The following is an 18,070-nucleotide window of genomic DNA, read 5'->3' as shown; positions in this document are numbered from 1 at the left end:
ACACAAAGATGAGGTTATGTATCTCTTTGTTGACCATCAGTCAATATGACAAATTAAACAGCAGTGAAATTTTATCTGGGTGGAGGTAAAAACCATTGTTATAAAGCGAAATGCAAGCAAGCATGGAGCTAAAATAAATAACAGTGTATTTCTAGTCTGTTTGTTCTTGGTTTTGAGTGAAGGTACAGAAACAGTATATAAGTGCTGGTGTTAGGTTCAGCACCTCCACACTTGAGGCTGAAATTACAAGCTGACACTGACAACAAGGACGATAAGGTATTATATCAAATGCTTGCTGGAAAGTGTCAGATTATTGTCTATCTTTTCTTTAATAAACGACCTACTTTGAATTTTCTGATTTGTACAGAGATACTAAACATCACCATGAAGCTGCTGACTGTGTCTACACTTCTCTGCGCAATGGTGGCTCTGGGCACTGCTGCTGGTGAGTATTCCAGTATACTGAGCATCATCTATACATCTTATGCATGAATATATTAAACTGAAAATTATAATGAAAATCAACATTTGCTGTTGTACTTTGTCTAGCACTTCCAGATGAAGTGGCCAGTAATGGGACAGAGGCATTAATTTCAGCAGGTCAGTGGACTTTTCAGGTTTTTCACCAAAACTAATCACATTTTTATCATGCTGAACAGAAGAAGAGTACATCAGCTTTCCTATGTCAGTTTTCATAAATTTGTTTTCATGTATGATGGACAAGTACATTTATAGCTTAAAAAAGTTAATCTTTAACACTCAGATAAAAACACATTTTTCATGAATTTATATTTTAAAAACTTTTTCCGACACAGTAAAGTAGATCAATATTCTTTGATTGTCTTCAGGAGAACATCATGTTGAGAAGAGAGCAGCATCTTGTCCAAGCGGCTGGACTCAGTATGGGAATCGATGCTTTCTCTACGATAACCGTCAAATGACTTGGGCTCAGGCGCAGGTAAAAGCAGTGATGTGAATTTATCATTTATCCTTTGTGAAATCTTAAATCTTTCTGTTTACGTTGTCATTTCTATAAACTCAGTCTGTTGATTTCCATTGTAGTGAATCTGCCAGTCCTTGAATGCAAACCTGGCATCTGTAAACAGCAACGACGTGTACCAGTTCATTCGAGCCGTCATATCTAGTGCCTCTCGTGAAAGTGGACTAACATGGGTTGGTGGCTCAGATGGTCAACAGGTATATCACTTATCATTATTCAGATGACCCTCCCCCATTAGCAAGCACTTAGTGACAGTGGGGAAGAAACAGGAAGAAACCTGAGGCAGAACCAGGCTCAGGGATTAGTTCCCATCTGCAGTAGATATGGAGGTCTTTAAGATCAGATGGGATCTGATTATTCAAGACTTTAAAATTCCTTCTTCATATTATTGTATCTACATGCACATTTAGAACTTGGAACTGTAGCTTATTTGTAAACATATTCTTGCCTACGTTTTCCTGTTTTCTAGGAGAATTACTGGTTTTGGATTGATGGAACCTATTTCACATTTACGCAATGGTGTCACGGAGAACCTAACAACTCTGGGGGAAACGAGCATTGCTTAATGGTGAATTTTTCAGGTAAACCTTCTGTGAAAAAAGTACAATGTAAGAGCACTATAAATGTTAAAGAAAAAAGGAAACAATACCCAGAATCCCCCAAATAATCTTTATGGATTTAATGTGACAAACAGTAATGAGTGAAAAAATGTCAGCAGTACATTTTTCTATCATATTAATTATTTACATAGTGTTTTGATGCAATACTAAACACATGTATGTGTCAGGTGCTGTTGTTATACAGAACAACATATTTGGATCAGTGATCATTTCTCCATGTGATTGTGATTTCAGTTCATGCTGATTTTATGTACTTACAGGAAGCAAGTGTTGGAATGATGGGAGATGTGACAGCCAATTCCCATTTATCTGTGTCAGGGCCATCTGCTGATTCCTGGGCTCTCGTGAAGGCGTGGCCTACCTGACGACAGAGCAAATCCTCTAATGTATCACAATAAGAATCTGGTTCTGATTTGATTTACTTCTTTTCTTTTACTGTAATGCTGCATAAGGAATGAAGCGACAAGTGACATAAGCTGGAGTTGCTCTTTTAACAGGAGCAAATTGCATGTGTACTTGAAAGAATGCTTTTAGCAAAGCTTTGTTTCCCAGAATGAATTGTTGTTTCTCATCTTCTTCATCATTAAAATCTTAAGCATTGAATCAAAATGGTCTGTGCATTTAAATGCTTCATGCTTATCAGTGTACTCTTAAATATCACATACATCCGCACTGTAAAATCTAACTAGTTCTCTGAGCTTAAAAAAACGTATGCAAACGCATTGCCTAGAAAAACAAAGAAACACTAACAACGCTTACTTAAGATGACTAAATCAGGACGACTTAATCATTGTGAGTACAAAGTACTACAGATGACTTCATTTTTTCTGAGTGAGCAATGCTAATTGTTTATCCACTGAAAAAGATTTGAAATCTAACAAAATAAAAATATATATAAATTTTGTGGTAGCTTACTATTTTAAATGTTGCTTATGTTTTATCATCCTTGAACTTGAGATTTATAGTAGAACACTTAAACACTATAAGTATGGCTAAAAAAATAACTATCAGCATTTCTTCTAATGCAGTTAAACTCAGTCCAACGGTGATTTTCAAATGCAAAAAAGTATATCAGTAAACATCTTGGACACTGTTCTGCTAAATATCAAACAAGCATATTCCTACTATTGTGTCTTGTGCTGTTTAATAATACTTAAACAATTATTAAATTGGTATTTGTATATTTTTTGTTACACAATTTAAAACTTTAAAAAACTTATAATAAAGTATTTCTCAACCTCATGCACTAGCTCACGCTGCCTTGACACTGCAGAATGCTAAAGAAAAAAACTTGTATGAACAGCACACAAGAGTGAAAACAGATATAAGATCCCTAGAAAAATCATATAAATGAAACTTGTATGTTTTGGATACTTAGTAAAACAATATGTGAAAGTAATGAGAAAGTGGCCACTTTCATGAGTAAATCATGTAAGCCTGATATGATTCACTATATGAAGCAGGCCACATCTTATGTAAGTCTTTAATAAGTTTTTACTATTTATTTTCCATATGGGCAGAAACTCAGTCAGCCCAATATTTATGTACTAAAACCAACTATGGTCAGTTGACAGCTTAAGTTATAATTATTTAATTTTTCCACAGAGCGATATCCACCCCTGCTTGTGTCACTCAAGAATGCAAGTTTGATTGATGACCCTAGCCTTGACCTTTTGACCTTAGCGGAAGTACTCTGGAAGTGACTAATCGATTCCAGGGCTGTGCCCCAATTAAGAGACCGCGCGCTTGAAGTACGTGCACTACGCGCACTACGCGTACTATGTACGGTGCGTACTATAAGTACGAGAAGTGCGGAAGTGAGAGGCGTGCTGTTCAGGTTGCCTAGCAACCATGATACTAACCGCAAGAAACGTTAACCTCTTCGACATGTCAATGGCTGTGAACAAAGAGAAACTTGTAAATAACTCATGAAAGAATAAAGTTACGTTGAAACCAAGCACACCATTGTGTTTCTTGTGACATTACCAATAAGTTTGATGTGTCACATGGCCCTCTTCCTATTGGAAAAACAAAAGTTGTATCCAAGATGGCCGACTTCTAAATGGCCACCGTGGTCACCACCCATCTTGAGGAGTTTGCCCCCTCACATATATTAATGTGCCACAAACAGGACTTTAGTATCACCAACCATTCCCATGTTATTACGCTGTATCCATATAAATGGCCCACCCTGTATATTGTGTTCTGTATACGTCACTACAGTGGGATTTCGGAAATATATAAATATACGGACAACAGGCTCTTCCGCGGCAATCTCTTGTCGTCAATAAGCAACGTTTAGGGAGCTCTATAGTATTCAATGAGAGGACCCTGCACGTCAGTTCTCGACGCGAGGGAGGTACCCTGCGCGTCCATAAGTGAAGCAGAGGGAGCCTGACCGTGCGTCACACGTTTGACGAGTTGGGAGTGAGAACGTGTTGCTCTGGCACAGCTACAAGCCATGTGAGCTCATAGCCCCTCCCGCTAGGATGTACTACCACAGTCGACCGTCGTAAAGCAGCCGCAAATCAATAGCAATACAAAAACCCTCAAAATCATTGAAGAACATTTTATAACCGAACACCCAATATAGATATATACATATATACTGAATATCACACCATATCAGATCACCAAATTAACACTGAGTTACATTAACATTTTACCACAACTTCACCAGATGTAGCTAAATTAAATTAGTGAATTAGATGGCGAGCCTTCCCACCTGGACTTTGAAAGACTGAGATTCGCTTCTTTCCTGATGATCTGCTGCACTTTGCGCTGTGGTAGGACTGTATCACTTTCACAAACAGCTGGTTATACATAACACCACTGACTGACATTCTCTCACCCCTATTTTCTTTCACACCATGGGAATTTTTGGACTTTACCCCTTGGACATGTTTTATTTGGGACTTTAAATGATAAGCTGTTGTGTAGAACATTCTCCACATGTGAAAGGTGTGTGAGATTTTCATCTGAATGAACACTGAATTTGTGTAATCTGCTTTCTATAACAGTTAAGGAGTCAGGTTACTAGGGTGTCCCAACATTGAGATCAAAAGTTACTATTTTTATGTGTTTTACTTTGCTTTCATTTGTTGTTCTTTTCTACAATTGTAAATCGCCTTTAACCTGTGGTTGTCAAACTCATGCTTTATTTCACTAAAGCCGGTTTGTTCTTTTGAGTTACATTCCTGTCTCTGTGTCTCATTAAAACACATCCCTGTGCTTCTATAGTCGAACCTATTGGCCCATTAATATTGTCTTTAATTAATAATAATTGTCTTTTCCCGTTACTGTGTTACACAACCATGTCCAGGTACAGTACACAGTGAAACGAGACAATGTTCCTGCTTAAATGGTGCTGAACCGGTGCTTAAAGAATGGAGAACACAAACTTTGTCCAAAAACCTCTCATGTTTAACTGTTTTTTTGTAAAAAGATAACAATGTTAGCCTTTTCTGCAGCTATGGGGCATATATGGTATCACTCTTGGCTGGAAGCAGTGCTTAAACAACAGAAAAAACACAAACTTTGTCCAAAAACCTCTCATGTTTAACTGTTTTCCACTTTTTCTTTGGTCATTTTAGCCTTTTTGGTCAGGGTGAAGGGAGTATCTGCCATCAAACAAGAAGACAGCCGCATGTAACTACAACGGTGTTTGCTAGTTCACCTTACATGCATTAATGTAATAACGTGGTTAGCCTACTCAACGTAAATTACACACGAACAACATTAAGCTACTCACCCAGAGAATAACAGCTGCTGCTGCATCATCATTCGTCCTCATTCCTGCTACACTGGCAGGGCTAGGGGCCAGGACTCTCCTCTTCGGGTTTTTGGGGGATGTTGCTAACTCCGGGTCCGATAACAGGCACCACACCCGCAGTAGATGTGCTCGGTGTGAGGTCTCGCAGCAAGCTATCAAATACGGCGCAATTCTCTGCTTTTAACAAAATGCTATACGTCGCCAGGTGTTTCATCAGATTCGAGGTGTTACCTCCTTTGACAGTATCACAGTATCACCTTAAAGCACTTGTTGCAGGCTGCTGAGTTTGCATATTTTGCTGTGAAGTACAGCCAGACTTTGACCGCTTCGCCTTTTTAATCTGTAGCTCTGCTCTAGAAGAACGTACGTACCTGGACCCGCCTACTATCCTTGGAAAGGTAAAATGATTGGCTGGAATCCAAAGTTTATGACATCTCAGGAAAAAAAAAAAGCACTGAAATGTGCGCTGCTTTTCGGTCTGGTTACTACCGTTTACGGCACCGGATACCGTTACCCATCCCTACATATAACAGACAATCAACACAGGACGACATAAAGTGCAATGTGCAAAGACAGAATAAAATGATATTGTGTGTGTGTGTGTGTGTGTGTGTGTGCGTGCGTGCGTGCGTGCGTGCGTGCGTCTGTGCGTGCGTGCGTGTGTGTGTGTGTGAGATCACAGCAGCAGGTTCATGGCCTCACAGGCAGCTCACGGACAGGATTGAAGCAGTTTGTGCATGAAAAGCAGAAGTCCCAGTTTGTCACTTCAGGTTTGACTGAGCTGTTTCCAGAAGAGCTAAAATAGACGTCCAGCTGCTGAGATCAGTTCCACTCTGTTGGGTTTCTTTGTGACTGTTTCCTGCCGGTATCATTACAGGTCATTTTAGAGTGTTTGGAGTGAAGCAGGCCTGATGATTCCTCCTTTTATCGTTGCTGTTAAAGCAGAAATAACTAGATGAGAATATAAAGGAGTCTCACTCATGTTTCTGCACTCTCATCCAAAGACGGTTCGGTACTTGGACCATGTTTGTTTATTTATTACAGGTTAATGTTCAGTCTCATGTCTCTGAGGTGTATCTTCTTTGCTGATGACACAACTTTATTGTAGTCAGGAACATTTACAGCAGCTTCTGGATCCCATGGAACATGAGCTGGTGACTGTTAGTAAACTGCTTTGATTGTAACACATGCTATTCACCTCTCTCTTCACTTAGGAAAAAATGTTTAATATTAGGAAATCACTCATTAAATATTCACAGAAAAATATAATAAATGAAGTTTCACAGCAATATTTGTGAAGCGGTGCCAGGAGACCCGAGACAAACATCAGCTGAATCATTTTACTTTGAAAAACTTGAAAAAACATGATAAAGTTGCTGTAGTTTTAGGACACTGACATAGTCGTGTCGTCAGACTCCTGAACACTCAGAGACTGGGCTGACACACACACACACACACACACACACACACACCAAGTTACTTTTGCAAAATACTTAGCATTTTGCACATTTCCATTGCGCTGTGTTGTCTTGTTTATTTGCAATTTTTTGCACATTGCACTTTACGTAGTCGTGTGTTTGTCTGTTATAGGTCATGTGTAGCACCAGGGTCTCAGAGGAAAGCTGTCTCATTTTACTCTGTACTGTACCACTGCACATGGTTGAAATGACAATAAAGCCACTTGACTTGTATATCTGTACATTGTCCGTACTACATCTGTATATTTGCTTTTTGTATAGCAATATAAACATCTGTATACTTAGCTTATTTGTACATACTCTGTTCATAACTGTTCCCACCTTTCACACTATCCTTATCTGCATATAATCTGCTCTTATTGCACTTACTGCTCTTGCACATCTGATTAGATGCAAACAATATTTCAGTCTCTGTTTATACATTTGTAATGACAATAAAGTTGAATCCTAATCCTAAAGTCAACCAATTCATCATTTATTCAATTAAATGCAATGAAATTTAAGGATTTATTAGATGATAATATTAAAAGACATAGAAGACAGTTACCAGGTAACATCCAGAAGCTGTTTGAAACGAGCGATAAACGAGGGCTCGAGTGACCCGACAGAGATAAGCAGAGGAGAATGGATGGATTTAGTGTTTGAAGCAGAGGTTTTGTTGGTTTGGTCTCTTTCTAACGTGTTTATTGGGAAGACAAACAGATGCCTGACTGACATGTGCACTGTGTGTTACTAATGACTTGAAGAAGATGATGGCGGTTAAAGCACCGTATTAATAAACACTCACAGAAGGCTGAAGTCCCCACACAGAGCAGACTGTGTGAAACAAATCAACAGTGTCCAAATAAAGTGAATAATTAAATTCTGAATGGAACATTTAAATGAAAAAAAACTTTACAAAAGAGGAAGTGATGTCACAGACGTCACAGAGCAGTGTGATGTTGACTCATGTCATTGCATGCTGACCTTTGATGACTTTTGTTTAGCTCCTGTGACGTTAAAACCATCAACTATGGAATAATCACCAGAAAATAAAGTTTTTTTTATTGAATGTTTATTGAACCTTCTGACGAAACATAAAAAACAGAACTTAAAAAATGTAACATTCATTTGCTTGTGTGTTTTAATTTGTATCACATTCACTACATCCAGCAGGTTATTGTGTAAAATGTAAAATGACATTGATGATGTAGAAGTGTGAAGAACTCACGCATCAAGTATGAGACACTTGGAGTTAAAGGGTTATTATTTTGCTTTTCTACAATCTGCTATTTGCTGACATGTTCAAATAATTTGTTGGTTAGTAAAGAAACAAGTTGATCAATAATGTGTTAATAACCATCATCATCAGAAGTGAGATTAGGATACAGTTTGGTGCTTTCTGTCATCAAACAGGACTGAGGAGGAAAACCAGCTCAGAGAGTTTGAAGGTTCTTCAATGACACAGTAGAAGAAGAGCTGTGAGGCCACAGTAACGTTTCAGAACTGAACTAACTCTGTCAGAGCTTCCACAAACACTGATCAACACACTTATTAAACCTCCTGTCATCAAACCCTCGTTTTTGCTGAGTTCTCCCTGTTTTACCTTTTGGAATCTGAATTTGTTTTTTATAAATCCAAATTTGAGCCGACACACTGGACATCTCAAAAAAACTCAAAAACACAAAGTTCCTCTTCAGGGATGAAAGTAAAAAACTGTAATTTGGAATCTTAATGGAATACAATCTGGTTTAATTTTATCGTTTTATCCATGGCACTGAAAATTCATGGATCTGAGCATTGAAATATCTTTTTTTTAAAGAGGTCGTGCACACTGCTGGATTGACTGTATTTAGTCAGCCGTGGCAGAAACCTGGGATTGGTAATAAATATGATAATCTCCTGAAACTACATGGCTTTTTTTCTCCTGCTGATTAAAATAAAACCTTAACAAAGCTGAAGAACTCAAAGTGCATCAACCATTTCTTTCACCATCATTCTGTAAAATTTCCATGTTTGAAGATGCTAACAATGTCAAACAAAGCTTTCATCCAATAATTCAGTAATTCATCAGTAGTTTGAGGGTTATTGATCGATCAGTGAACAGATCAGGTTCTGACTGAGAAACTCAGAGTGAGGACTTCAGAGTTTTCAGCTTTAGAAACATGTAATTCTATCAGAGGATCCATCCGCTCAAACATAATGCTCAGTGGTGTCATCATGCTCGTCAACATCCAATGGCGTCTCCATGGAGACAGCATGTTTGTTACCTGTGGGCAGAGTGGAGAAATCAGGACAGTGCTGACGTGATCAAAGTGTTTCTGTGAGTATCTGCCTGAGTCTGTACCTGAGCTCCTGCTGCAGCAGATGGACAGGAGCAGGATGGTGCAGATGCAGTACAGGCAAAAGGCCAACAGGTGGCAGATGACTCTGATCCAAGACACAGAGGGAGAAGAAGGGGAGGAAGAGTTGGTGAGAGGAGGAAGAGTGGACAGAGAGGAACTGGCCTCAGAAACTGGAGGTGGAGGGACGGACTTTCTGAGAGTAGTTATAGGAGACCCTGCAGGAGACATGATGAAACAGGTTAATGAGTCAGCTCAGCAGGTCAGGTCTTTAAACAGGGAGTTATGTCAGTGTTCTGACCTCTGACCCTCAGAAAGCTCTGAGGAGATGATCCAAATGTGTTAGAAGCGCACCAGTAGAGACCTTCATCAGAGTCCCTGACATTAGGGATAACGTGTTCTGCTTTAGACCCAAGGAGACGTCCATTCATGAAGAAAAAAGATGGAACTGTTTCACCACTCTTCTTCTTGCATTGCAGAGTAACATCACTTCCTGGTCTTACAGGAAGTGCAGGGATCTCCAGGATCACACCTTTTTCTGAATAGCAGGTAAACAGAGACAGACTTCCACCATCAGATTGGAGTCACACAGAGACAGAGACACAGCTGGAACATCTCACTGTACCTGAAACAGTGATGGACACTTCATCGCTCTGCTGTCCAGATGAGCTTTCACACCAGAAGGTTCCACCGTAGGACGAGTTACGATCCAAAACGCACAAACTTCCACTCATCTCAGCTGCTCCACAGTCCTCAGTGGGACCTCCGCTGGTCATCTTCACTGTCCATCCATCAGCTGTCTGTCCATCATCAACACAACTCAGAGACACTGAAGAAGATCCACTGAAGACCTGCTGAAGGTTTGGACTGACAGACAGAGACACTGGAGGACACACAGACAGACAGATAATCACCACCAAAGAGGAGAGGACCAGCGTCACGATGATCATCAAACTTCACACCGACCTGCATCAAAACCAGAATCCAAATGTGGAGCCAGCTCACATGGGCATGGTTGCCATAGTAATTTGAATTTGACAGGATGCAGACCAATTAACTCTTTACTTGGCATGACTGACTACAACTGATAGGTGGGGGATGGTAACTATGGAGATGCCAGGGGAAAAAGAAGAAACCCAAAGAGTAGGTTCATGGATGTCTTGAAGGAGGACGTGCAGAGGGTTGGTGTGACCGAGGAGGATGCTGGGATAGGATGAGATGGAGGCAGATGACCTCCTGTGGAACCAGCTAAAGCAGCAGCCAATAGAAGACGAAGAAGACTGCCACTTATTTCAAAGTTCTCATCCAGAAATTTGGCCTGCCCTCTAAGGAACATCCCTGAAACCTGGGAGACCTACAAAACGTTTACCCTGAATTTAAGGGAGAGGTGGACTACCATCATATCCCTTTATAAATAATGATAACAAAGAATCCACTTGAGGAAAAACTTTTATTTCTATCTTCTTTGTCTATTTAGTTGGCAGAACTGCATTTCTGTTGAGGTGATGTTGTTTTCACATACTGCTGTTTAGTATTTGGTTTGTTCTGAATAAATATCCATCCATTTTCTTCACAGTGAACCCAGGATGCTTACACCAGCTGTCAGTGACCAAAAAACCAGGGCACATCATGGACAGGTTGGCAGTCCATAACAGAGACATCACTGTCAGTTAATCTAACAAGACCCAGACTCTTGACCTTCGTGGTGTTTGGTGATGGTGCCAAACCTCCACCACCATGCCAACTGTCAGAATACCATTCTGCAATATTTTGATATTCAGTATTCATTTTAGGTCTTAGTGTGTGTATTAGTTAGTGTGTGTATTAGTTAGTGGGTGTATTAGTTAGTGCTGTATAAGTCAGGGTGCTGGAAAGGAGAGTCCGTCCACTAGTCGAGCCATTGCTATGGATCATTAGATCCTCATAAAACCGTTACAAGACCTTGGTCCGCATAGCTGGCAATAAGTGGAACTCGTTCCCAGTGGGTGTTGGACTCTGCCAGGGCTGCCCTTTGTCACAGATTCTGTTGGTTTGGGAATCTGACCAGGATGCCTCCAGAGCATCTCCTGGGTGTTCCTGGCATGTCCACATCTCACCCAGGATCACTTTACTACTGTTTTCATTGTATCTCCTGCCACTTGGTGTGATTTTCTGAAAACATGAAATTTCATTTCATCTATATGCTGATGATTGCCAGCTTTATCTACCTTTCAATCACTCTGATAGCTCATCGATTGGACTCCTGCTTGATTGTCTTAGCAAAGTTAAATCATGGATGGCTCAAAATGTTTTACATTTTTATGAACAAAAAGTGGAAGCAATTTTATTCAGTCCCAATCGTTCTTCTGGTATCCCAAATGTTCACTTTGCTGCTCTGAGCCCTCGCTTGAAGAGCTCTGTTACTAATCTTGGGGTAAAAATCGACACTGCACTTAGTTTTGATGGCCACATAAATGGGGCGGTGAAATCTTCATTCTATCACGTCAGATCGAAGCTAAAGCCCTTTCTGTCCAGGCATGAACTTGGAAACTGTCATCCATGCTTTGTCACCTCACGCTTTGAATACTCCAACTCCCTTTTAATGGGGGTTGGCCAAGCCACTGTGTCATGCCTGCAACTGGTGCAGCACGGTTTTTACCTCATTTAGTTCAGAATATATTGAGAAATGTACCAACACACATAAAGTATGGCTCAGTTAACCAGAGATGGAACTAAAGTGTGTCAATAAAAATAACCTCTGTGGCTATAAATGTTTCGACAGTTAGTATTAAAGACTATAAAAACATAAAATCTTTAAATCATCAATTATAACTGTCAAAAATGTGTATGTGTCATCAGCATAAGAGTGGAAGAGCTTTGTTTAAGAACTTTTTCTAATAATACTTTTAAAGACCATTAGAAATCAGTACAATCAGTACGTAGTTTTGAGGCACAGGCAGATTTTAAAGGACCACACATGCCTCTGACACATCGTCAGATATTCATATTCTGAGTTTGAGTCAAAGCTAAATGTAAATAAAATAACTTAATTTTTCCTTTGGCTGTCTTTTGCAATTATTGTGCAAATGTACTCTAAATCAGCAAAGAATGAGTCTGCAGGAAATTGTTCTCTCAGTTTGTGGAGCACAACTTCCTGTTAGCTAACTAGCATTCATGCCAAAAAGAAAAGTTATTTTTTCAGTAACTTAAAGAAACTTGAAGTTTAAATGTCCAATAGCTTAATTATTTTAAATAATAAAGCTAACACTTAAAAAGGCCAAACAAAAACAGATTTGATGAAGCCGCACTTCCATCTACTCACCTGCAGAAACAGTCCATGCAGACAGCAGCAGCACACGCACACCTGCAACAGGAGGACAGAGGTCACTGAGGATTACGGGTCACAGAGCATCAGAGGTCAGCGACTGACACAGAGTATATCATGGTGAAGAACAGTTCCTGTTCCATCAGTGAAATACAGTAAAGAGAGACGACTGAGCTGATTGTGACAGCAGACAGCTGTTCTGTGGACACAAACATCTACAGGCAGCTCAAAGTAGGACGATGGTCCCAGTTCCTGTGTGCACACACACAAACAGGAGCACTACCTTCAGCTCTTACTAGAACTATGAGAAAGAGTCGGTGCAGTCCAAAAGCACCAATCACAGGTGTTCTACCTTTAGGAAGTGACAGGACGTAAATGATGGTCACTGAGTGTGACACAGTGTCCTCGTCCTGTCATGATGAAATACTCCCACACGGACCGGCTCATGTTATCCACATAAACTCTGACATTACATCCTTTATGATGACTGACTCGCTCTGAATCGCATATTTGGATCAAGCAGCTGCTACAAACAGGACGATGTGACAGTCAGAGGTCAAAGGTCAGACTCTGCTGCAGTGAGAGTGAAAGAATGAAGGTGGGACTCACCGAACAGGAGGAGAGAGGCAGCTGCAGCCTTCATGATGTCTGGATGCTGACTGACTGTGTCAGACGCCTTCAGCTTCCCTTTCATCACTTCCCTTTGATCTCATTGGGTGTCCCTGTGTGCTGTTGGTGGAGCCTCACAGTACTGCATGTATCAGAGAGTTTAGCAAAGGCTGGATCATTGCAGAGCTTTGTTTTCAGCCTGACAGGAACACAAACCTGACTCTGTGACTCTTTGTGTGTTTGCTCAGTGTCAAGGTTTCTTTTTTTTATTTATTTTAATTTAATTATACCCTTGGTTTTCCCCATTTTATGATGGTTTTCATGAATAAATGCTTGTCACAGAGTTCCTCAGGGTTCTGTGCTGGGACCTGTAACTTTTCACATTGTACACACTTCCTTCAGGCAGTATTATTAGAAAACACTGCATTTGTTCATTGCTATGCAGATGATACCCAGCTGTACTGATCCAAAAGCCAGATGACACAAATCCACCAGTTCACATAAAGACCTGGTTTGTGATTCATTTCTTTCTTAATAAATTCATGAAATGTTAAAAAGTCATCATTATCTGAAACTGTTCAAAGGTTCCTGATCAACACTTCCTGCTGCAGTTTCAGATCCTCTCTCTGCTCACAGGAGAATCAAACCACTGAAGGAGACGGCTGACCTTTGACCTCTGACTCCTCTCAGCGTGTTTGCTCTGCAGCTTGTAAACGATGATATAATAAAACATGTCATTACAATAATGTCAGATGTTGGTGTTGTTGACGTTAAAGTCACAGCTGTAGATCATGAGAGCAGAAGTGTCGTGTTCAGGTGTGACGGAGCTGCTGTCATTAGATTTAAATAGAAGCGAGCGTCCAGCCAATGAGATCAGTTCTGCTCTGTGTGCTCTCTCCTGGTTGGTCAGTGGATGTTTCCATGCGGTTGCTATTATAGGTTATCTTAGTGTGTTATGAGTGCAGTTTCCTGATGATGTTCCCCTTTAGTCCTGTGCAGCTCGTCTCAATCACACGTTTTTGATGTTTGAATCTTTCATCGTGTTGGATCAGGTTAAAGCACAAAAACATCACAGAAACAAACAGCTGTGAATATACATTAGTCGGATTCATGTTTTTACACTTTGATTCAATACTTCAGAAATGAATCTGACAGCTTATTGATTGATCAGTGAACAGAGTTTACAGCTTTGGACACTTTCAGATTCCTCAGAGGATCCATCAGCTTAGAAGACATGCTGAGTGGTGACATCAGCAACGATGTCATCATACTCTGCGTCACGCAGGGGCGTCTCCATGGAGACAGCATGTTTGTTACCTGTGGGCAGAGTGGAGACATCAGGTGATGCGATCAAAGTGTTTCTGTGAGAATCTGCTTGAGTTTGTACCTGAGCTCCTGCTGCAGCAGATGGACAGGAGCAGGATGGTGCAGATGACACAGAGGGAGGAGAAGGAAGAGGAGGAGGAGGAGGAGGGGAGGAAGAATTGTTTGGAAGAAGTAAAGTGGAAAGGGAAGAATTGGTCTCAGAAGAGACGGATGTTTTAAGAGACGTTGTAGGAGACCCTGCAGGAGGAATGATGAAACAGGTAAAGGAGTTAGCTGAGCAGGCCAGGTCTTTAAACAGGAAGTGATGTCATTGTTCTGACCTCTGACCCTCAGAAAGCTCTGAGGAGATTCTCCAAACGTGTCAGTAGCACACCAGTAGAGACTTTCATCAGACTGCTGGGCTCTTCTGATGTTGTACTCCGATGTAGATCCAGGTCCAACGAGACGTCCATCCATGAAGAAATAAGATGGAACTGTTTCACCGTTCTTCTTCTTCCATTGTAGAATGACACCAGTTCCTGGTCTCACAGGAAGTACAGGGATCTCCATGATCACACCTTTTTCTGAATAACAATAAAACAGAGTAATGTTTGAGACACAGTTCCACCATCAGAGCAGAGTCACACAGAGACACAGCTGGAACATCTCACTTTCTGTACTGGACACGCTGATGGTAACTTCATCACTTTTCTCTCCAGATAAGCTTTAACGCCAGAAGTTTCCACTGTAGGACGAGTTACAATCCAGAAGACACAAACTGTCAATCATCACAAAGTCTTCAGCTGCTCCACAGTCCTCAGTGAGTCCTCCTCTGGTCCTCCTCACCGTCCATCCATCAACTTCCTGTCCATCGTCATCATCAACGCAGCCCAAAGACACGGACGTGGGTCCACTGAAGAACTGCTGAAAGTTTGGACTGGCAGACAGATAGACTGGAGGACAGAAAGAGGAAATTGTTAGAACAAAGGTCGCCAGCAACACATGCAGTTACAACTGTAAAGGAGGAGAAAGCAGATGCAGGGTGGGCATTAATCATGAGACCTTCAGGACCAGAATCCAGGACTAGAATCCTGATGGGGCCCAAGCTAACCTCTGCTAATAAACTACAAAAATATGAAAAGTCTGCTTGAGAGTCCAATTTCAGATCCTGTGGAGCCCTATTGCCATGTGGAAACATTTGAACAGAATCAGTGTCTTTACCTGAATAATTTAACATGCATTAAAACATTCATCACAAGTGTTTAACTTCTTGACAACCTCACTCTTTCTAAAACCCACCGTCAAAATAAAAATAACATTGCTTCAGATTTTATTCATTATTTTTTAAGCAAAACTGAGTTTCTGTTACTTCTGTTACTTGCTTTAAAAGTCAAATGTAAAGCAGCGCCTTTAGCTTTCAGGCCCCCGAGTGGTCTGGGAAACACGAAGGTGCTCCCAGACCAGCCGAGATATAGAGTCTCTGCAGCATGTCCTTGGTCTCCCTGGGACCTCTTTCAGTGGGACATGCAGGAAACACCTAGCTCCAGTTGGCTTCTTTAACAGATTCCCGGACATCCTCAACTGGTTAATTTGACATGGAGGAATAGCAGCTCTACCGGATGGATGAATAGCAGATTGCCGAACTCCTCACCCTATCTCTGGATAACTCTGACAGCCACACCTCGGAGAAAACTCATTTCCGTCGTTTGCATCCACAATCTTATTCTTTCAGTCAAAGTCAGAGTTTGTGAGAATGGGTGAGGGTAGGGATGCAGATCGACTGATAAATCCACGGCTCTCTCTTCACCGTGACGGACCGGCATCCGTCAGCGTCTGCATCACTGCAGTCGCACTAATTCATGCAGGAACGTTTCTTTATTGTTGTGTCTGAGAATTTTATGTTTAACGTACAGTACGATTCAGTCACTATGTGTCTTTTGCAATGTGATATTTTTATAAAGTATCTTGAAAAGTATTTGATATATGAAGTTAAAAATCCTTATATAAGGTCCGTGTTATGTGACATGGAATGACTGACCGTGCCTGCGTAAAATCATTAACAAAACGTTTGCTTATTTTAATCATCTCTGTCTTAACACTGTTGATATTTGTAAATTTGGACTTTTTCCTACGAACCATTTATTATACGTACGTCCTAATACAAAAAGTAAAATCCAGGATGTTTTATGCTTAACCCTTATTACCAAAAATATCAGATTATATTGTTAATAAGGGTGGATGTGTTGTTCGTTAATGCATCTGTCAACCATCCTGATACGTGGAAACCAGGGTGATGACAGACGGATATTTACTCTGGTAAATTATACTCTCCACAAAATCTACAACTTACTGTAAGTCTGTGACTACAGGGTCAATGAGGGACCTCTTCAAAGGGCTTTCCTTAAGATTAAGACCGGCGAACAGATTATTTTAAAGACTTTAAGCAGTAAAAATGTATTAATGGAAAAAGTACAGCTGGTGAACATTGTGCATAAGGCCATTCACAACCAATGAAAAAGGCCATATTTAAAAAGATTTATTACTTATATGAAGAACTAGAATTTTAGGGCACTTCCAAAAGAATGAATAACTCCGTAAAAATGAGTAATGTTGGAAACATGTAACTGCTCTGTATTACATGTAACTGAGTGGGATTACTGCTGTTAGACAAACATTTAGACGTAAGTATTGGTTCAGTTTATATGAAACGCACTCTGTGCTGTCACAGAGATCTGAATACTGGGAAGGACTGCAGACTGTCTCCTGAAATCATAAATATAAACTTACACCTGCAGAAACAGTCAGTGCAGACAGCAGCAGCACACACACGCCTGCAACAGGAGGGCAGAGGTCACTAAAGGTTAGAGGTCACTGAGGGTCAGAGGTCAATGAAAGCTCACTTCAGAAATTATGCTGTTTTAGGATTTATATATATATATATATTATATATATATATATATATATATATATATATATATATATATATATATATATATATATATTATATATATAAATATATATATTATATATATTATATATATATATAATATATATATAATAATATATATATATAATATATATATTATTATATATATATATATAATATATATATAATAATATATATATATTTATATTTATATATATATTATATATATTATTATATATATATTATATATATTATTATATATATATATATAATAATATATATAATATATATATTATTATATATATATATAATAATATATATATTATATATATTATATATATATATAATAATATATATATTATATATATTATTATATATATATATAATAATATATATAATATATATATTATTATATATATATATTTATATTTATATATATATTATATATATTATTATATATATATATATAATAATATATATATTATATATATTATTATATATATATATTTATATTTATATATATATATCCTCGCCTGAAGGAAAACCAGAACCAAGAACCTCATCCCGACTCTGAGCAGAACGGGTACTGAGCTCATGTACCTGCAGATACTCAGGTGATACATCAGTGGAAGTGTCCCTGATGCACTCATGCAGACGTGCTGTCTGAGCGCGTGTTGGATGAAGCTGTAAGGATGTTCACTCACCCCGGAGCAGACAGACGGACGCAGTCTTCAT

At 39.5% G+C, this 18,070-nt stretch overlaps 2 protein-coding genes and 1 pseudogene across 2 annotated transcripts; 1 reads left to right on the top strand and 2 right to left on the bottom strand.

Moving 5' to 3' along the window:
• The first annotated feature begins 371 nt into the window (after positions 1-371).
• Positions 372-2,207, top strand: LOC146389415 (ladderlectin-like). The gene is given in 5 exon segments (XM_084912344.1): positions 372-445; positions 849-958; positions 1,063-1,197; positions 1,470-1,581; positions 1,881-2,207. Coding segments are annotated over 5 exon segments (489 nt in total). The 5' UTR covers positions 372-384; the 3' UTR covers positions 1,952-2,207.
• Positions 2,208-7,943: 5,736 nt separating this feature from the next.
• Positions 7,944-13,142, bottom strand: LOC146389414 (uncharacterized). The gene is made up of 6 exons (XM_084911539.1): positions 13,105-13,142; positions 12,493-12,534; positions 9,817-10,074; positions 9,493-9,729; positions 9,197-9,409; positions 7,944-9,119 (listed from the first exon to the last, which is right to left on the bottom strand). The coding sequence occupies exons 1-6, from the start codon at positions 13,136-13,138 to the stop codon at positions 9,043-9,045; spliced, it is 861 nt and encodes a 286-aa protein (XP_084767665.1). The 5' UTR covers positions 13,139-13,142; the 3' UTR covers positions 7,944-9,042.
• Positions 13,143-14,329: 1,187 nt separating this feature from the next.
• Positions 14,330-18,070, bottom strand: LOC146389413 (uncharacterized; annotated as a pseudogene).

This window comes from Perissodus microlepis, chromosome 3 (assembly GCF_051167445.1).
Source record: "Perissodus microlepis isolate ML-2025 ecotype Zambia chromosome 3, ASM5116744v1, whole genome shotgun sequence".
NCBI classification, from domain to species: Eukaryota; Metazoa; Chordata; class Actinopteri; order Cichliformes; family Cichlidae; genus Perissodus; species Perissodus microlepis.
Note: the sequence above shows the minus strand (reverse complement) of the source record. Positions and strands in the feature narration are given on the sequence as shown.